Below are 21,728 nucleotides of genomic sequence, written 5' to 3' on the forward strand. Positions count from 1 at the left end.
CACTAGAGGATAGACAACATACATCTCATCAAAATATCGAACGAATACCAAATTCACATGACTACTAATAGCAAGACTTCTCCCATGTCCTCAGGAACAAACGTAACTACTCACAAAGCATATTCATGTTCATAATCAGAGGAGTATTAATATGCATATAGGATCTGAACATATGGTCTTCCACCAAATAAACCAACTAGCATCAACTACAAGGAGTAATCAACACTACTAGCAACCTACAGGTACCAATCCCAGACTTAGAGACAAGAATTGAATACGAGAGATGAACTAGGGTTTGAGACGAGATGGTGCTGGTGAAGATGTTGATGGAGATTGCCCTTTCCCGATGAGAGGAGCGTTGGTGATGACGATGGCGATGATTTCCCCCTCCCGGAGGGAAGTGTCCCCAGCAGAACAGCTCTGCCGGAGCCCTAGATTGGTTCCGCCTCATGGCGACGGAGTCTCGTCCCGAAAGCTCGCTTATGATTTTTCTTCGGACGAAAGACTTCATATAGCAGAAGATGGGCACCGGAGGGCCAACAGGGGGCCCACGAGGCAGGGGCGCGTCCAGGGGGTAGGGCACGCCCCCAACCTCGTGGCCAGGGTGTGGGCTCCCTCTGGTATTTCTTCCGCTTAGTATTTTTTATTATTTCCAAAAATAACTTTCGTGGAGTTTCAGGACTTTTGGAGTTGTGCAGAATAGGTCTCTAATATTTGCTCCTTTTCCAGCCCAGAATTCCAGCTGCCGGCATTCTCCCTCCTTATGTAAACCTTGTATAATAAGAGAGAATAGGCATAAGTATTGTGACATAATGTGTAATAACAGCCCATAATGCAAAAAGTATCTATAAAAGCATGATGCAAAATGGGCGTATCACGGGCCACCTTCAGGCGTTGAATCGCAAGCGAGAGAGCGGGCATTTCCTTCTTTGGAAGGACTACTTTGATACAACAAACCTGTTGTTCAAACATCAAATATTCCGCCGTCGTTTCCGTATGAGTAGGCATCTTGTCAACCGTATTAGAGAGGGGTGGTCGGCTATGAAGACTATTTCGAGTGCAAAGAGGATGCCGTCGACAAGATCGGTTTCTCCTCTTATCAGAAATGCACCGCTGCCATCCAAATGCTTGCATACGGAATGCCCGGTGATCTCATTGACGAGTACGTCCGTATGAGTGAGTCTACATGCTTAGAGTCCCTGTATAAGTTCTGCAACGTTGTTATTAATGTGTTTGGCCCCGAGTACTTGAGAGAGCCGACAGCTGAAGATACAACCTGTTTGTTGGCGATGAATGCCAGAAGGGGCTTCCCAGGGATGCTTGGCAGCATAGACTGCATGCACTGGAGTGGAAGAATTGTCCTTCTGCTTGGCAAGGGCAGTATAAGGGACATGTCAGGGCTTGCACTATCATACTAGAGGATGTGGCGTCTCAAGATCTCTGGATCTGACACTCTTTCTTTGGCATGGCTAGATCACACAATGATATGAACGTGCTTCAGCGCTCGCCGGTGTTTGCTAGGCTTGCCGAAGGCAACAGCCCACCGGTGAACTTTACTGTCAACGGCCACAACTACGACAAAGGATACTACCTGGGTGACGGTATCTATCCTCAGTGGACCATTATTGTCAAGACAATATCCAACCCTGTCGGAGAGAAGAGGAAAAGATTTGCCCAAGAGCAAGAGAGTGCTAGGAAGGATGTCGAGCGTGCCTTTGGTGTTTTGCAACCTCGATGGGGCATCATTCGGTATCCTGCTAATACCTGGAGCACGCAGAAACTGTGCGAGGTGATGACTGCTTGTGTGATCATGCACAATATGATCGTAGAAGACGAGCGCCCGGAACGTCTGTACGATCAAGGGTTTCAGTTTCAGGGCGAGAATGTTGTGCCTGAGCATGGAGTAGCGGCAACTTTTGAACAGTTCATCCAATTTCATCAAGACATGCGTGTTTGGGAAACTCACGTGCAACTGTAAAATGATTTGGTTGAGCATATGTGGGCTCATGTTGACAACCAATAGATGTATCTTCTTTTATTCGTTTGCAAAACTATGTGAAACATTTTATTTGTATCCGGCTTGTAAAACTATATTATTTTATTCGATAAACTATGTTATTTGACAATATGTTTGACTGCAAATCAATGTAATATTGAACGGCCAGCCGGCCACGCAGGCACATATGGGTCGACGCGTTGGGCGCCCTGTCGACCCATATCAAAAATAGGGCGGACGCCAGGCGGGCGACCGATCCAAAAAAACAAAAAAATGAACGAATTCGCCGTCCGTTTGGGTCGCCTTATTGGAGTTGCTCTAACAAGCCCCAAGATTGCACGACGGCAGGTGGCGGCGTGGCGTCCGTGACTGGGACTGCTCTACGTGCACCGCAGCGCGCGCATCCCTTTTGGTGGCCAGTGCATGCGGCACAACCGTAATAACACAGGGTGAAAAACGGTACGTACACGGCGTCCAGATTTGTGCTTTTGGGTCCGTCGTTTTCTTGCTGACACGGCCGTGGTTCAGTTCAGTCGTTGGGAAAGAAGAAGAAAAAAAGCATGCCTCGCATGAGTCCGTCGTTTTCTTGTTGACACGGGTCATGGTCCTGCTCGCCTCAACTGCGCCTGCGCGCGGCGGTTCATACCTTTTTTTTCTTGTTCCAAAATCGTGGGTAATTTGCAGCAACGGAAGGAAAAATGAGACGCGACCAAACTTGGCACGGAAGAAACCAAGCACCGTGTGTGCGAGGTGCTGCCTGCAACCACCACCGAGCCTGCCTGCCTGTTTACTTTTACCAAAGGCACTTGCAGGGTGAAGAAGAGTGCTACAGCTCGGAGTAGAGCGGGACGGGTTGATTGTGGAGTCTTGTATCCCCAGATTGGAGGGCCCCACATGCAGACACCCACCATGCAGGAAGGAAAGAAACCATGCTTTGGATGGTGCGTCCAGTCCAAACTTCCCTACGTCTGCGCTGATACGGTCACTGTTGCTTTGGCAGGTAAAAGCCACTGCCCACTGTTGCCGCCAGAACGGCTGTTTACTTTGGCAAAAGAGAAAGACGCAAGGACGCAGATAACGGCAGTTTACAGATGACAAGTAGTGTCTCTTGCAGTTCCAATTACCGATTCCAAATTGTTTGTTGTAACTAAACGCAAAAGGTTAATATACATTTTATGTGAAGGAAGGATTTTTTCGAAACGGTAAAAACTTTTTTCGAAACGGGAAGGAAGGATTTGAGGCTTGTACATTGCCTTGATCCATGCTACTATTCTCATCTTTATTTCTGCCGATATTTCATCATCCAAAAGCGTGCAACAACCAGGAAAGAAAAAGAAAGGAAATTAAGGCCCGGTCAAACTTGGGAGGGAAGAAAGAAACATGCACCGTACGTGCTGCGCCCTTGGCCTCGGTAGAAAGAAGCAAAAAACAATCAAAGAAACTGCCTCTGCCATGTACTCCCTCCGTTCCGAATTACTTGTCGCAAGTATAGATGTATCTAGATGTATTTTAGTTTTAGATACATCAATTTCTGCGACAAGTAATTTGGAACGGAGAGAGTAGTATGTTCTGCCATCGCCACTGTTTCACTTTATCAGACGGCACAAACGGATCTCTGGTCCAAGTTGAAAAATGCTGCACTGGTTCTGGTTGTTCCATAGTATCTGGCCGATCCTTCGGGCACCCGTTGGCCTGGCTTCACACCCATGCGCATGACCATGGTGTGATCACGCACCCGCTCCCTACCCTGTACTGACGGCAATGAAACACTTGTAAACAACGGAGACGGTGGAGTTCCATATTATCCATCCATTTTGTTTTATGGCAAATTCATACTCTAGTTTTCATCTGGTAAAGTCGCTTGTTTACTTTAGCCAAATGACCGGTACAGTCGCTTGTTCCGGATCCTTATCTTGTTGACACGGTCGCCGTTTGGTCATTGCGAAAGAAATCAAACTACACTGCGCTAGCTGTTGCTTGGCTGCCGCGCTCCTGCGCCATGGCGCCTCAACTGCTCGCGCCTGCCCTGTTTACTTTAGCCAAAGCACGCAGAGGGAAGTGGACGTGAGAATCAATACTATATATGTGAAGGAACTGAGGCTTTTTTGGGCTGGATGTTTCAATGTCTACGTTGAGTTGGTCCATGCATGTTATTCTTATCTTTATTTCAGCCTGCCGTATTTTCTTCATTCAAGACCGTCCGTGGTCAATCTGCAACAACCAGGAAAATAGTAGTAAAAGAGAAACAAGACCCAACCAACCACAAACCAAAGGGAAGAATGTCAGCATGACCCTCCTGCGGCTTCTGTTTCCTTTATCAGAGAGACCCCCTGACGGACCTACTCCGAGACTATCTTTCTGGCAACCCTTCCGTCGTCCTCAGTCCACGCACGCCATGTGATCACGCGCCCCGCTCCGCTATATATACCGAATATGCACCCACGCCCCTCCTCGCCCTTCCCACTTTCACCTCACCCCTCTCTCTCCACCCTTTCTGCCTTCGCCACTCTCCACCCTGCCGTGCGTCATGCTACCCGCCGGGAAGACCACGCCGTCGTCAGGCGCCTCTCTCATGCTGGCCGGCAACAAGGCCGCGTCGGCGTCGCCTTCGGTGGTCTCCGCCAAGCAAGCGCCGGCCGGCGCCGCCGGCGGTCTGGTGCTTGCCGTGGACGGCAAGCGCTCGGTGGCCACGCTCGCTGCCGTCCAGGGACGCGGCCCCGCCTTCTCCGACGACGACCTCAAGCCCAAGGTATATATATCCGGCTATCCTCCCTTCCTCCGTCTAGTCTACTCTCTACTATGCGCGAGATCCGTGTGGAACTATTTCGGAAACCTCTCGGAGGCGTGGCGTTGAGAGCGGCGCCAGCGTCCTCCTCTCGGAGGCGTCGGCGTCTGAGTGGCTCGCGGAGCAAGGGCGCGCGCTGCAGGGTGGGTACGCCTGGTGCGGGAGTGCATGCGCATGGTGGCGGTGGCCGGGTTGCTCAAGTTGGGAGGGTACGCGGCGGCGGATAGGCGCGCTGTAGGGCTAGGGCCTGCCGCGGTTGGTGTAGATCGATCGTCTCCGTGGAGCGGCTGCGGCCGCCTGGTGCTGTCGTGCTCGCGACGTTCTAGAGCTGTTAGGGAAGTTCGGGAAACGCGTCCAATCGGATATCTCGGCGGTGCTCGCCGCACGCGTTGGTCGAGCGGCTCCCTCGTGGAGATAGGGCGCGCGCGGGTCGGTGTGTGCGTCGTTCGGGAGTGTGCTAGGTAACGGTGGCCCGGTCGCCGAAGCTGCGCGGCGGCGGACATGCCTGGCGCGCCTTGGGGCGGCCTGGCGCTTGCTGAGAATGATGGGGCCGGAGATGTACGCGTTCCGCGCATTCTACGCCGAACTCGCCGCGAGATGCAGGCGTTCCTCGTCGCGAGCCTTGTCTGAGCACGTGGATGCGACGTCGGCATCGGCAGCGATGTTCGCCGTAGTCGCTTGTTCTCTGTGATTTGGTTTCGCTTTTGCAATGTTTCGTTTTGTTATGTGTAGATCTGTTAGCTATAAACCGCGTTGTCTCATGATGATCTTCTTATTTACTTGCTTCTTTTGCGAATTCGTTATCTCACAATCTGCAGGCGTTCTCGGCGGAGAAGATCAAGACCATGGCTGAGGAAACGTCCGCTCTGCTGCGGGGCCTCTGCGTTCCAAAGCAGAGCAGCATCGCCGAGCAGGCTTGCTTCACCAAAGAAGTCGAGGCCCTCCAGAAGGCGTGCGACGGGATGGTCGAAGGAGCACCCTTCGACGAAGATGAGGCCATCAACATGCTGATCGGCGTGCATGCTCGTATCCGTCTCCTGCTCACCTCTCACAACAAGCTGACCCCCCAGGAATTCCTCATCTCCTCCATGGGTGAGAACAAGGCCTCGGTGGAGGAGTACATGTCTGCGGAGGACAAGATCATGGTATGCTCACTCTCGTGCTAGTGTAGATCTTCCCCGCCGTGATGTTTCCATGCATGTACATCAGACTCAGACCACGATGTGTGGTTGGCTGGTTGCAGGGTGAAGCTGATCAGGGGAGGACCAGCCTGTACGAGATGGTGAAGAAATCCTCACTCGTCGAGCCCACGCCCACCATGTGCTCGGACGATGAGGTGAAGGCGGTGCTCCAGAAAACTCTCACGCTCCTCGAATCTTCTGACCCGGCGCACTCAACGACTTGCATGGCAGGTCTCTTCTACAAGGTGCGTTCGAACTGCCGTGCTCTCATGGAGGACGTCGAGAAGAACGGCGTCGACGGCAAGACCGGCTCCGCCATCGCCATGATTCACATCAGTGTGCTCTTCGTGCTTGGGCAGCACAAGAAGTACTTCTCCTACGAGGATGCAGCCGATGATTCTCTCATGGCCTCACTTCGAAGGCTCGAGGTTGCGCTGCGGGACTACAAGATTGGAGGGCCGTCGTCTCCACCTTCAGAGACCACAGACTAGTCCTATCATTCTACCTGCAAACCGCCTACCTATCCATGTCATCGAGTAGCTTACCTATCTATCATAAGTCTGCGTGTGTTGAGGCAGTCTATCTCAGTCTATGATATATACTTGCATGAGTGCATTGAGAACGAAACTCTTTTGGTATTATGTTACTCTATATTGCTCTGCCATTATCTATCGGTCAAATCTTTGTGTTGATGAGTGAGGTTTATTTTCTATTTTAGTGGATTGCGAATTTGTAAGCAAGGTACTTGCATGACAGTGGAACTCCGCTGCTATTTGGGTTACTAAATATATTGCTCTACTATCATCTTCCTTAAATGTATCCCCTTAGATTTCGAGATAGATTTATGTAATCCGGTTATTTGCTCACCGTTAGTCGTCTCGGCCGGGCAGCTTGTATGGATTGGTAGTTTTGTCGTCGGTCATGCGGGTGTGCAGCCTTAGGGACGGTGTGGAAGTTGGAGAGGGGGCTTACAAAATCACATGCGCATGGGATGTTGATTTTGGTCGCTTGGATGATAGTGTTTCGACTAGACTGGTGCGTGGCCATGAGGCAAGCATGGAATTCAGTGCAATGATTCCAAAAATCATTAACGTGTAGGGTGATGGTTTTGGGCGTTTCAACGGCATGGCCTTCGACTATGCTACTGGGCTACCTCAGGGCTGGTGTGGAAGCCAGAGCAGTAGCCTTGGATTGGGTTGTAGAGGGTTGTCTCTAGCCACTTGGATGTGACAAAGCAGTTGACTAGGCTGGTGTGTACATGTGTGCATGTGTTGTTGTTGTATCATGTTTTCGACCACTTTTCCTTATTAACCTATCAATTCTTTTCTTCTTAATAAAAAGACGTAGCTCCTGTCGGTTCCTAGGAAAATGTCGATGTCAATAAGACCTTGCTTAAAGGTTTGGACCATATCCTGCCAAACAATGCTTGCTTGCACCAAACTTTGTGACAACGTCGGCAACCTTGTTGCAAATTCTCGAGCAAGAAGACATAGTAAAACTAGAAAAAAAATTGAGTTCAGGAGAAACTTCATCTCCTAGAAGAGCATTTCGTTTCTCTAAGGTCTAAATCATTATTTTCAATGACATGGACGAAGGACTTGGGTGTTAGACTCCAAGTCAAATTGATCAGTCCCCAGTCAGATGTTTGCACGGATTGCACTTAGACAAGCAATAAGCTTCAGCTTGGAGAGGATCCATAGTGAAATATATTTTGTACGTGTGCTAGCTCCCATGAAATCTCCAGCCTGGTCCTTGATAATAAAGCCCCATCCATCGATTTCCATGTCAGGATCGGACGACCCATCAATATTTATCTTCACCCTATCTTCCATAAGTAGCTCTTCGACGTTGCACATATAGGGCCAATTGGGAGAAGCTGTTGCAAAATCTGAAAAGAACTGGCCTATACAAAGTTTCGCCGCCACAATGGGGAGGTATAGCTGCTCATAGTCGATCACACACCTCCCAATCTTTGTATCACTTCCTCTTCTCTAAGCAACCCTTCAACATCATTAATTTTGTTTCTTGTTTTTCCTCCCGATCCACAACAAGGCCACGATCTTGTCAAGTTTGTATTTTGTATGCATTATCACATGCAACACTTCCTTTGGCCTTGACGTCCACACTAGTTCACATCTCTCTCCCTCCGCCCTAAGCCTTCCCCAAATCTGGCCCATGCCTTTGCATCTCAAGAAAGTGTGCACAACTAGAAAAAGTAGGTCTATCTCAATTCCCCTTCTTACAATGCTTCTCAGTGTGGTAAAATGTCATGGGTAATCTGCCAAACAAATTGGAACACATTCGGTGAGCATGGGCAGTTCCAAATATCATTCCAAGAGAAGTGAGCAACCCGGTTACCTTGATGCCTCCCTTGATGAGCTTCCGTGCACCTCTTCAACCTATTAGAAAATCTTATAAGACCGATTGTACACTAAATTTTCCTTTTGGGTCATGTGGAATGCCCATGCTGTTGGAAATATGCCCTAGAGGCAATAATAAAATAGTTATTATTATATTTCTTTGTTCATGATAATTGTCTATTATTCATGCTATAATTGTGTAATCCGGAAATCGCAATACATGTGTGAATACATAGACCACAATGTGTCCCTAGTGAGCCTCTAGTTGACTAGCTCGTTGATCAACAGATAGTCGTGGTTTCCTGGCTATGGACATGGGGATGTCATTGATAATGGGATCACATCATTAGGAGAATGATGTGATGGACAAGACCCAAACCTAAGCATAGCATAAAGATCGTGTAGTTTGTTTGCTAGAGCTTTTCTAATGTCAAGTATCATTTCCTTAGACCATGAGATTGTGCAACTCCCGGATACCGTAGGAGTGCTTTGGGTGTATCAAACGTCACAACGTAACTGGGTGGCTATAAAGGTGCACTACGGGTATCTCCGAAAGTGTCTGTTGGGTTGGCACGAATCGAGACTGGGATTTGTCACTCCATATGACGGAGAGGTATCTCTGGGCCCACTCGGTAATGCATCATCATAATGAGCTCAATGTGACCAAGGGGTTGGCCACGGGATCATGCATTATGGTACGAGTAAAGTGACTTGCCGGTAACGAGATTGAACAAGGTATTGGGATACCGACGATCGAGTCTAGGGCAAGTAACGTACCGATTGACAAAGGGAATTGAATACGGGATTAATTGAGTCCTCGACATCGTGGTTCATTCGATGAGATCATCGAGGAGCATGTGGGAGCCAACATGGGTATCCAGATCCCACTGTTGGTTATTGAACGGAGAGGCGTCTCGGTCATGTCTGCGTGTCTCCCGAACCCGTAGGGTCTACACACTTAAGGTTCGGTGACGCTAGGGTTGTAGAGATATTAGTATGCAGTAACCCGAAAGTTGTTCGGAGTCCCGGATGAGATCCCGGACGTCACGAGGAGTCCCGGAATGGTCCGAAGGTAAAGATTTATATATATGAAGTCCAGTTTCGGCCATCGGGAAGGTTTCGGGGGTTACCGGTATTGTACCGGGACCACCGGAAGGGTCCCGGGGGTCCACCGGATGGGGCCACCTATCCCGGAGGGCCCCATGGGCTGAAGTGGGAGGGGAACCAGCCCCTGGTGGGCTGGTGCGCCCCCCCCCTTGGGCCCCCCTGCGCCTAGGGTTGGGAAACCCTAGGGGTGGGGGCGCCCCCCACTTGGCTTGGGGGTGAAGCCACCCCTTGGCCGCCGCCCCCTTGGAGATTAGATCTCCTAGGGCCGGCGCACCCCTCCCAAGGCCCCTATATAAAGAGGGGGGAGGGAGGGCAGCCGCACCCTTGCCCTTGGCGCCTCCCTCTCCCTCCGCAACACCTCTCCTCCCCGCTTGCGCTTGGCGAAGCCCTGCCGGGATCCTGCTGCATCCACCACCACACCGTCGTGCTGCTGGATCTTCATCAACCTCTCCTTCCCCCTTGCTGGATCAAGAAGGAGGAGACGTCTTCCCAACTATACGTGCGTTGAACGCGGAGGTGCTGTCCGTTCGGCACTTGGTCATCGGTGATTTGGATCACGGCGAGTACGACTCCATCATCCTCGTTCACTTGAACGCTTCCGCTCGCGATCTACAAGGGTATGTAGATGCACTCCTATTCCCCTCATAGCTAGAATACTCCATAGATTGATCTTGGTGATGCGTAGAAATTTTTTAATTTCTGCTACGATCCCCAACAGTGGTATCAGAGCTAGGTCTATGCGTAGTTTCTATGCACGAGTAGAACACAAAGCAGTTGTGGGCGTCGATATTGTCAATTATCTTGCCGTTACTAGTCTTATCTTTGATTCGGCGGCATTGTGGGATGAAGCGGCCCGGACCAACCTTACACGTACGCTTACGTGAGACCGGTTCCACCGACTGACATGCACTAGTTGCATAAGGTGGCTGGCGGGTGTCTGTCTCTCCCATTTTAGTCGGATCGGATTCGATGAACAGGGTCCTTATGAAGGGTAAATAGAAATTGGCAATTCACGTTGTGGTTTTGGCGTAGGTAAGAAACGTTTTTGCTAGAAACCTATAACAGCCACGTAAAAACTTGCAACAACAATTAGAGGACGTCTAACTTGTTTTTGCAGCAAGTGATTTGTGATGTGATATGGCCAAAGGATGTGATGAATGATATATGTGATGTATGAGATGATCATGTTCTTGTAATAGGAATCACGACTTGCATGTCGATGAGTATGACAACCGGCAACAGCCATAGGAGTTGTCTTAATTTATTTGTGACCTGCGTGTCAACATATAACGTCATGTAATTACTTTACTTTATTGCTAAACCATTAGCCATAGTAGTAGAAGTAATAGTTGACGTGACAACTTCATGAAGACACGATGATGGAGATCATGGTGTCATGCCGGTGATGACGATGATCATGGCGCCCCGAAGATGGAGATCAAAAGGAGCGAAATGATATTGGCCATATCATGTCACCATTTGATTGCATGTGATGTTTATCATGTTTTACATCTCATTTGCTTAGAATGACGGTAGCTTAAATAAGATGATCCCTCGAATTAATTTCAAGAAAGTGTTCCCCCTAACTGTGCACCGTTGCGAAGGTTCGTTGTTTCGAAGCACCACGTGATGATCGGGTGTGATAGATTCTAACGTTCGAATACAACGGGTGTAAGCCAGATTTACACACGCAATACACTTAGGTTGACTTGACGAGCCTAGCATGTACAGACATGGCCTCGGAACACGGAGGACCGAAAGGTCGAGCATGAGTCGTATAGAAGATACGATCAACATGTAGATGTTCACCGATGTTGACTAGTCCGTCTCACGTGATGATCGGACACGGCCTAGTTGCCTCGGATCATGTTTCACTTAGATGACTAGAGGGATGTCTATCTGAGTGGGAGTTCATTGAATAATTTGATTAGATGAACTTAATTATCATGAACTTAGTCTAAAATCTTTACACTATGTCTTGTAGATCAAATGGCCCACGCTAATGTTGCCCTCAACTTCAACGCGTTTCTAGAGAAAACCAAGCTGAAAGATGATGGCAGCAACTATACGGACTGGGTCCGGAACCTGAGGATCATCCTCATAGCTGCCAAGAAAGATTATGTCCTAGAAGCACCGCTAGGTGAAGCACCCATCCCAGAAAACTAAGACGTTATGAACGCTTGGCAGCAGCGTGCTGATGATTACTCCCTCGTTCAGTGCGGCATGCTTTACAGCTTAGAACTGGGGCTCCAAAAGCGTTTTGAGCAACACGGAGCATATGAGATGTTTGAGGAGCTGAAAATGGTTTTCCAAGCTCATGCCCGGGTCAAGAGATATGAAGTCTCCGACAAGTTCTTTAGTTGTAAGATGGAGGAAAATAGCTCTGTCAGTGAACACATACTCAAGATGTCTGGGTTGCACAACCTCTTGACTCAGCTGGGAGTTAATCTCCCGGATGACGCGGTCATTGATAGAATCCTTCAGTCGCTTCCACCAAGCTACAAGAGCTTTGTGATGAACTTTAATATGCAGGGGATGGAAAAGACCATTCCCGAGGTATATTCAATGCTGAAATCAGCGGAGGTGGAGATCAAAAAGGAAAATCAAGTGTTGATGGTGAATAAAACCACTAAGTTCAAGAAAGGTAAGGGTAAGAAGAACTTCAAGAAGGATGGCAAGGAAATTGCCGCGCCCAGTAAATCAGTTTCCAGGAGGAAGTCAAAGAATGGACCCAAGCCTGAAACTGAGTGCTTTTATTGCAAGGGAAGTGGTCACTGGAAGCGGAACTGCCCCAAATACTTAGCGGACAAGAAGGCCGGCAACACCAAAGGTATATGTGATATACATGTTATTGATGTGTACCTTACCAGCACTCATAGTAGCTCCTGGGTATTTGATACCGGTGCGGTTGCTCATATTTGTAACTCAAAGCAGGAGCTGCGGAATAAACGGAGACTGGCGAAGGACGAGGTGACGATGCGCGTCGGGAATGGTTCCAAGGTCGATGTGATCGCCGTCGGCACGCTACCTCTACATTTACCTACCGGATTAGTTTTAAACCTCAATAATTGTTATTTAGTTCCAGCTTTGAGCATGAACATTGTATCAGGATCTCGTTTAATTCGAGATGGCTACTCATTTAAATCCGAGAATAATGGTTGTTCTATTTATATGAGAGATATGTTTTATGGTCATGCCCCGCTGGTGAATGGTTTATTCTTAATGAATCTCGAGCGTAATGTTACACATATTCATAGTGTGAATACCAAAAGATGTAAAGTTGATAATGATAGTCCCACATACTTGTGGCACTGCCGCCTTGGTCACATAGGTGTCAAACGCATGAAGAAGCTCCATGCAGATGGACTTTTAGAGTCTCTTGATTACAAATCATTTGACACGTGCGAACCATGCCTCATGGGTAAAATGACCAAGACTCCGTTCTCCGGAACAATGCAGCGAGCAACCAACTTATTGGAAATTATACATACTGATGTGTGCGGTCCAATGAGTGTTGAGGCTCGCGGTGGCTATCGTTATGTTCTCACTCTCACTGATGACTTGAGTAGATATGTCTACTTAATGAAACACAAGTCTGAGACCTTTGAAAAGTTCAAGGAATTTCAGAGTGAGGTTGAGAATCAACGTGACAGAAAAATAAAGTTCTTACGATCAGATCGTGGGGGGGAATATTTAAGTCACGAATTTGGCACACGCTTAAGGGAATGTGGAATCGTTTCACAACTCACGCCGCCTGGAACACCTCAGCATAACGTTGTGTCCGAACGTCGTAATCGCACTCTATTGGATATGGTGCGATCTATGATGTCTCTTACCGATCTACCACTCTCATTTTGGGGCTATGCTTTAGAGACTGCCGCATTCACTTTAAATAGGGCTTCGTCGAAATCCGTTGAGACGACATCGTATGAATTATGGTTTGGGAAGAAACCTAAGCTGTTGTTTCTAAAAGTTTGGGGATGCGATGCTTATGTTAAGAAACTGCAACCTGAAAAGCTCGAACCCAAGTCAGAAAAATGCGTCTTCATAGGATACCCCAAGGAAACCATTGGGTATACCTTCTACCTCAGATCCGAAGGCAAGATCTTTGTTGCCAGGAATGGATCCTTTCTAGAGAAAGAGTTTCTCTCTAAAGAAGTAAGTGGGAGGAAAGTAGAGCTTGATGAAGTACTGCCTCTTGAAGCGGAGAGTAGCGCAGCTCAGGAAAATGTTCCTGTGGTGCCTGCACCGATTAGAGAGGAGGTTAATGATGATGATCAAGATACGTCGGATCAAGCTCCTACTGAACTTCGTAGGTCCACAAGGACACGTTTCGCACCAGAGTGGTACGGCAACCCTGTCCTGGAAATCATGTTGTTAGACAACGGTGAACCTTCGAACTATGAGGAAGCGATGGCGGGCCCAGATTTCAATAAATGGCTAGAAGCCATGAAATCCGAGATAGAATCCATGTATGAAAACGAAGTATGGACTTTGACTGACTTGCCCGATGATCGGCGAGCCATAGAAAATAAATGGATCTTTAAGAAGAAGACAGACGCGGATGGTAATGTGACCATCTATAAGGCTCGACTTGTCGCTAAGGGTTATCGACAAGTTCAAGGAGTTGACTACGATGAGACTTTCTCACCCGTAGCGAAGCTGAAGTTCGTCCGAATCATGTTAGCAATTGCCGCATTCTATGATTATGAGATATGGCAAATGGACATCAAAATGGCATTCCTTAACGGCTTTCTTAAGGAAGAATTGTATATGATGCAGCCGGAAGGTTTTGTCGATCCTAAGAATGCTAACAAGGTGTGCAAGCTCCAGCGCTCAATCTATGGGCTGGTGCAAGCGTCTCGGAGTTGGAACATTCGCTTTGATGAGATGATCAAAGCGTTTGGGTTTATGCAGACTTATGGAGAAGCCTGCATTTAGAAGAAAGTGAGTGGGAGCTCTATAGCATTTCTCATATTATATGTGGATGACATACTGTTGATGGGAAATGATATAGAATTCTTGGAAAGCATAAAGGCCTATTTGAACAAGTGTTTTCAATGAAGGACCTTGGAGAAGCTGCTTATATATTAGGCATCAAGATCTATAGAGATATATCGAGACGCCTCATCGGTCTTTCACAAAGTACGTACCATGACAAGATATTGAAGAAGTTCAATATGGATCAGTCCAAGAAGGGGTTCTTGCCTGTATTGCAAGGTGTGCGATTGAGCACGGCTCAATGCCCGACCACGACAGAAGATATAGAAGAGATGAGTGTCATCCCCTATGCCTCAGCCATAGGGTCTATTATGTATGCCATGCTGTGTACTAGACCTGATGTAAACCTTGCCGTAAGTTTGGTAGGTAGGTACCAAAGTAATCCCGGCAAGGAAGACTGGACAGCGGTCAAAAACATCCTGAAGTACCTGAAAAGGACCAAGGATATGTTTCTCGTTTATGGGGGTGCCGAAGAGCTCGTCATAAAGGGTTACATCGACGCTAGCTTCGACACAGATCTGGATGACTCTAAGTCTCAAACCGGATACGTGTATATTTTGAATGGTGGGGCAGTAAGCTGGTGCAGTTGCAAGCAAAGCGTCGTGGCAGGATCTACATGTGAAGCAGAGTATATGGCAGCCTCGGAGGCAGCACAAGAAGCGGTCTGGGTGAAGGAGTTCATTAACGACCTAGGAGTCATACCCAATGCGTCGGACCCGATGACTCTCTTCTGTGACAACACTGGAGCTATTGCCCTTGCGAAGGAGCCCAGGTTTCACAGGAAGACCAGGCATATCAAGCGTCGCTTCAACTCCATTCGTGAAAGTGTTCAAAATGGAGACATAGAAATTTGTAAAATACATACGGACCTAAATGTAGCAGATCCGTTGACTAAACCTCTCCCTAGAGCAAAACATGATCAACACCAGAATTCCATGGGTGTTCGATTCATCACAATGTAACTAGACTATTGACTCTAGTGCAAGTGGGAGACTGTTGGAAATATGCCCTAGAGGCAATAATAAAATAGTTATTATTATATTTCTTTGTTCATGATAATTGTCTATTATTCATGCTATAATTGTATTATCCGGAAATCGTAATACATGTGTGAATACATAGACCACAATGTGTCCCTAGTGAGCCTCTAGTTGACTAGCTCGTTGATCAACAGATAGTCATGGTTTCCTGGCTATGGACATGGGGATGTCATTGATAACGGGATCACATCATTAGGAGAATGATGTGATGGACAAGACCCAAACCTAAGCATAGCACAAAGATCGTGTAGTTCGTTTGCTAGAGCTTTTCTAATGTCAAGTATCATTTCCTTAGACCATGAGATCGTGCAACTCCCGGATACCGTAGGAGTGCTTTGGGTGTATCAAACGTCACAACGTAAGTGGGTGGCTATAAAGGTGCACTACGGGTATCTCCGAAAGTGTCTGTTGGGTTGGCACGAATCCAGACTGGGATTTGTCACTCCGTATGACGGAGAGGTATCTCTGGGCCCACTCGGTAATGCATCATCATAATGAGCTCAATGTGACCAAGGGGTTGGCCACGAGATCATGCATTACGGTACGAGTAAGTGACTTGCCGGTAACGAGATTGAACAAGGTATTGGGATACCGACGATCGAGTCTGGGGCAAGTAACGTACCGATTGACAAAGGGAATTGAATACGGGATTAATTGAGTCCTCGACATCGTGGTTCATCCGATGAGATCATCAAGGAGCATGTGGGAGCCAACATGGGTATCCAGATCCCGCTGTTGGTTATTGACCGGAGAGGCGTCTCGGTCATGTCTGCGTGTCTCCCGAACCCGTAGGGTCTAAACACTTAAGGTTCGGTGACACTAGGGTTGTAGAGATATTAGTATGCAGTAACCCGAAAGTTGTTCGGAGTCCCGGATGAGATCCTGGACATCACGAGGAGTTCCGGAATGGTCCGGAGGTAAAGATTTATATATAGGAAGTCCAGTTTCGGCCATCGGAAAGGTTTCGGGGGTTACCGGTATTGTACCGGGACCACCGGAAGGGTCCCGGGGGTCCACCGGGTGGGGCCACCTATCCCGGAGGGCCCCATGGGCTGAAGTGGGAGGGGAACCAGCCCCTGATGGGCTGGTGCGCCCCCCCCTTGGGCCCCCCTGCGCCTAGGGTTGGGGAACCCTAGGGGTGGGGGCGCCCCCCACTTGGCTTGGGGGGAAGCCACCCCTTGGCCGGCGCCCCCAAGGCCCCTATATAAAGAGGGGAGGAGGGAGGGCAGCCGCACCCTTGCCCGTAGCGCCTCTCTCTCCCTCCGCAACACCTCTCCTCCCCGCTTGCGCTTGGCGAAGCCCTGCCGGGATCCTGCTGCATCCACCACCATGCCGTCGTGCTGCTGAATCTTCATCAACCTCTCCTTCCCCCTTGCTGGATCAAGAAGGAGGAGACGTCTTCCCAACTATACGTGTGTTGAATGCGGAGGTGCTGTCCGTTCGGCACTTGGTCATCGGTGATTTGGATCACGGCGAGTACGACTCCATCATCCCCGTTCACTTGAACGCTTCCGCTCGCGATCTACAAGGGTATGTAGATGCACTCCTATTTCCCTCGTAGCTAGAATACTCCATAGATTGATCTTGATGATGCGTAGAAAATTTTTAATTTCTGCTAGGATCCCCAACACATGCATCACATCGATCGCCCACTAGGGGTTGGCTAAAATCGCAAGTGCATCCACTGGACATATCATTCCTTGACTAGCTGCTCATCCCAAGTACCTGTGCTCAACTCGATTAGCTCAAAACCCTATCCAAGACTGTTTCTCCAGTACGTTATTGTGGATCGACATCCATTCATGGCAACCATGGTCCTTCCATAGTTTTGAACATTTGCTCCATCTCCTACCCATTTCATAACCCCTTCCTTTAACAATTAGTCTGCTCAGAGGATACTTCTCGAAGCACACGACAATTCGGGCTTCTCTTCCATATTAAACACAACAACTCCCGAAAAGTATTTTGGCCTTCAAAACTCTGGCACGTAACAATAATGGGTTAGTTAACATCCTCCATCCTTGTTTCACAGCATCGACATATTCAAACATACAAGTCTTTGTACCCAGGCACCCAAGATTTCTTCGACTTGGAGTATGTCTCCCAATTTATCGTGTGATCCTTGTTCACATTATCTTCATGTGCCTAGTGCACACAAAAGATGCCTAACCATTGCACTGATATGGTCGCATAATCCCTTTACCGAGTCAAAGCATGACATGGCGAATGTTGGAATAGCTTGCACACAAGACTTCGCAAGGATTCCCTTCCCCATTTTTGTCAATCATCTTTTCATCCAGCCATGCATCTTCATCCACATTTGTTCCCTCAAGTAGCTGAACATTTTCATTTTTGATCGTCCCACAGTAATCCCGGGTACCTCTCATTCTGCGTTTCTCCTCAACATTCGGTCCTTTAAGGAAATCACATATTAGGGATGGCTTTTTATGTTGTGGACACAATCTAGGACGCTGGACGAGGTTAGTTGAACGGCGAAGATGGTGCGGATCTGTCAAACCCTTGCTTTTATAGGGTAGTATAAAATAAAAATGCAATAGTATATCACGTGAAATAATGAATCAGAAGTTTAGAATAGAGGTTCATAGTGTGGTGTATGTTTTCTGTACACGTGGTTGCATGCAATATTATATCACGTGAAATCATGAATCAAAAGTTTAAAATAGAGGTTCATAGTGTGGTGTATGTTTTTGTACATGTGTGCTTGCTCGGTATATGAAAACATAACATATATCTTGAATATATCCAATTTAATTCCCCATGCACTTTAAATTAAGTTCAAGTTTCCCACAAAACTAGATCCTATGAAATTAGACGTTAGAAATTAGGACTGGTGTTGCTCCTCGGATTTTGAACATAATTTTTTTATTCAAAATATGAGTTATATGCCACAAAAAGTAGCGGAAATCCCTTTTGGAGCTCGGGCTCCAGTGAGGCCTCCAAATTCAGATTTGAAATTTCATTGAAATCTGTATTTTCACATTTCAAAAAATTCTGAAAAAAATTAGAGATATACATGAAGGCATAATACACATGTGTGTAAGTTTTCAGTTCAAAATACATAGAAATGAGGGCTGTGCAAAAAATACAAACTTGAGGCTGTTTAACACATGATACTATTCATCCTCCCAGACCATGGATTTGTCTTTTTTGTACAAGTCGCAACTCAAGGTATTTCATCATGAATTTTTACACACATGTGAGTTACATCCTTACATACACGCATATTTTTTTTCAAAATTTTTTGAACCATAAAAGTTTGAATTTGAATTTTTCAAAAATAAAGGCCTCCGCGAAGCTCGGCCTCCAAAACGCCTTTCTCCAAAACGTAGTATAGAAAAGAATTTTTTGCCACAAAACTGATGTCATCAGAAGCTTCTTTTAAATACCAATCAAACGATATACTTTCATGGCACATAATTGACGTGGTCCTTTAGTTTCAAAATTTGAGAGGTTTCGATTTTAGAAAGGAGGAAAATAATATATTTTCAATAGATTACACTGTGTATCGTAACAAGATGTTCTTTTCCATACTTTTTTTAGAAAATATCAACATATGTAATATACTGTAGCATATAACGTCCAAACTTAACACAAAATTTAAACCACATCTTCACAAGGTGGGTAGTATGGCCTTTACGTGCGCCACGTGAGGCTTCACACTTTCACAGTATTGTGTGTATGCTCGCCTGACATTGGCCAATTGGGCAATTGGTGGCCATATCGATCGGTGCATGGCTCTGTAGAAAGTTCCGTCGTTTCTGCACCGCAAAAAAGAAAAAGAAAAAAAAAGAGTTCCGTCGTTCTTGTGGTAAAATGTAAGCGCAGGCGTGGCGGGAGGCGAGATGGAACGCAGCAGTGGCCAGGTGCATGCTTGCCAATTGCCATCCTCCATGGGTCGCAACTCCACGCCGCGCCAAGAGAGTAGATTTGACGGTTACGTGACCAGGGCGGGGTAGGCTGGCATTGGCGAACCGACACCCGGGCCCACTTGATTCTGTTGTGTCCCCCGCCCATCGTCAACCTGGCGTGCTGCATGCAAGCTGGAGACTGATTCCGCGGGGCCCACTGCTCCCGCTTTTTGACGTGGGGACTAATCACGCCACTAATGCATGACACAGCTAAACCCCTGGGTTGTAAATAATGCAGCGATATTTTTCACCCTACAGATATCTGTGGTAGTACCTAAGGGGTGTTTGGTTCACAGACTTTTTAGTCCCAAAGACTAAAAAAAATCCTTAAAAAGTCTTTAGGAACCAAACGGAAGAGACTTTTTCTACAAGGACTCTATTGGAGAGTCTTTTTTGATTAGTCCCTAGGACTAGAAAAAGTCCTAGGACTTCTGAAACAAACACCCCCTAGTCGTCTCGTGTACAGTACAAACTTAGCTAGATTTAATAATTAATTAATGATCAATTAGAGAAGTTAGCGGCAAGGCACAACCATTACATTAGCCTGAGAACCATCCGATCGAAAAGCTACCATCAGATCAGCCGAATATCCTGTTAGCATTTTTTTTTACTATTTTCATGTCTAATTTTCGCATGTACTCCCTCCGTTTCATAATATAAGAACGTTTTTTTACATTAGTATAGTGTCAAAAACGTTCTTATATTATGGGACAGAGGGAGTAAAAGATTATGACACCCCCAACTCAAGGACCCTATAACTGCCGATGGATGCATCCCAGAGAACCTCTAGGAGAGTCACCATATCTGTGGCCTCCAACACACTTATGGAGGGTGCTCAATTTTTTGGACGGTTGTCGAGGCAGCTTGCAAACTTAGAATCAGCAAAATACAACCTCCAAATTTTCCATGTATGTGAGATCCGTCAGTCATTGGCTATAACTCTTTCTTCCCACATTCCCTATACCCATCCACGCGCAACAGGCAAAAATTCATCAACTGATTCATATAACTAAAATAAACATGATTTCCTTCATTGGTAGAGACGAAAACCGAGTCACACTGTGACTTAGTACATATAGAAAGCTAAATCTAAATCTAAACCTAAAATAAAGCTAGTTGAGTTGATGGTAGGAATTGCTGGTGTGGAATGCAGAATTGGCTGCGCCTGCGTCAATCTCGCAGGCTAAGGCAAGCTCAGCCCACACCGGCCATGCGCCATCGCCGGAGCCGCATTGTGGGCGGGTGCGCGGTCGCAAAGCCGACGGTCCTTCTCGGTGTTCATCTTCCGAGCAGCATCCACAGTTTGGAGACTACGACCCACTATTTGGAGCAGCCTCCAAAGATTATGGAGGCCGGGGTCGGTATGGCGAGTCCGCTAGACCCGTTTTTGGCCTTGGACGCTACATGGACTGTTTTTGTGGCGATCTGAACGATATGCCACATCTGCTAGATTTGCTCTTATGCTATAAAATTACTTTAATGCCACCTTCAAGCTCCGCGATTCCAGTATTTTCTTTTTGCGTGTGTGCTTTTCTATGAATTCTATATGTTATTGTAAAATAAATATAGTTTCTAATTTGTTCATCAGTTTGTAAAGTGAAATGAAATGGATGAATTTTAAATAAATTTATGTACTAGTATAATTTATCATTGTGAATGAAGTTAATGGAATTATTGGATTGGGGCGCAAGCAATGACCTTTGGGTGCGCATGCATGGACTCTGGAGTGGGCCCGCATCGATGGATTGGATGAGATGTGCCGAGCAAATTAAATGGTTAACTACAGTGAGGTAGTAATTACCAGATCCCACCCCATTTGTCTCAACAACAAAAAAAAAAAAACCAGATCCCACCCCATGCGCGTGACCCAAAAGGAAAAAAAGAATCTGGCTTGCACGGTGACCGCGGTCCTTGCCGCAACCAACCAATGGGAGGGATGGGCGGCACACGCGAGCGCAGTGACTGGCTCGCCTCTCTTCCTCTATAAAACGGACGCAATCCGGCCGCCCCCACACGCTACACACACACAACAGAGACGCAGATCTCGGGCGCTTGCTTGCGCATGGAGGATCCAGCGCAGCAGCCCGAGGAAGTGCCGCTCCTCCACCCGGCCGTCGGCGGCGGCCACGCATGGCTGCAGGTACGTACGTGCTCCGGCCCTCCCTTCCTCCGGCCCGTCGGCAACCGAGCCAGTCTTCGGATCTGCGCGCTAGTGCGTATCGGGTTCATGTGCGTGTAGCTCCTGTTGGTTGATCGATCGATTCGTGCACCAGATTATTTATGTGTGCGTATGGATTCTTCATCATCTCGCCTGCTGTTTGCATCACCA

At 47.3% G+C, this 21,728-nt stretch overlaps 1 protein-coding gene across 1 annotated transcript; it reads left to right on the plus strand.

Moving 5' to 3' along the window:
* The first annotated feature begins 4,461 nt into the window (after positions 1 to 4,461).
* LOC125555643 (uncharacterized) lies at positions 4,462 to 6,626 on the plus strand. Its single transcript, XM_048718531.2, has 3 exons — positions 4,462 to 4,745; positions 5,600 to 5,926; positions 6,025 to 6,626. Exons 1-3 carry the CDS (start codon positions 4,524 to 4,526, stop codon positions 6,451 to 6,453), a joined length of 978 nt encoding a protein of 325 aa, XP_048574488.2. The 5' UTR covers positions 4,462 to 4,523; the 3' UTR covers positions 6,454 to 6,626.
* The last annotated feature ends 15,102 nt before the right edge of the window (positions 6,627 to 21,728 follow it).

The sequence above is a fragment of the Triticum urartu genome, chromosome 5A (genome assembly GCF_056163025.1).
Source record: "Triticum urartu cultivar PI428250 chromosome 5A, HENAU_Tu73, whole genome shotgun sequence".
In the NCBI taxonomy this organism is placed as follows: Eukaryota; Viridiplantae; Streptophyta; class Magnoliopsida; order Poales; family Poaceae; genus Triticum; species Triticum urartu.

What these genes read in the sequence shown, in the direction of transcription:
- LOC125555643 (XM_048718531.2), top strand. Translation starts at nt 4,524, where the DNA reads ATGCTACCCGCCGGGAAGACCACGCCGTCGTCAGGCGCCTCTCTCATG. An exon ending in ACGACGACCTCAAGCCCAAG is followed by an intron (nt 4,746 to 5,599) that starts GTATATATATCC and finishes CACAATCTGCAG; the next exon opens with GCGTTCTCGGCGGAGAAGAT. An exon ending in CTGCGGAGGACAAGATCATG is followed by an intron (nt 5,927 to 6,024) that starts GTATGCTCACTC and finishes GGCTGGTTGCAG; the next exon opens with GGTGAAGCTGATCAGGGGAG.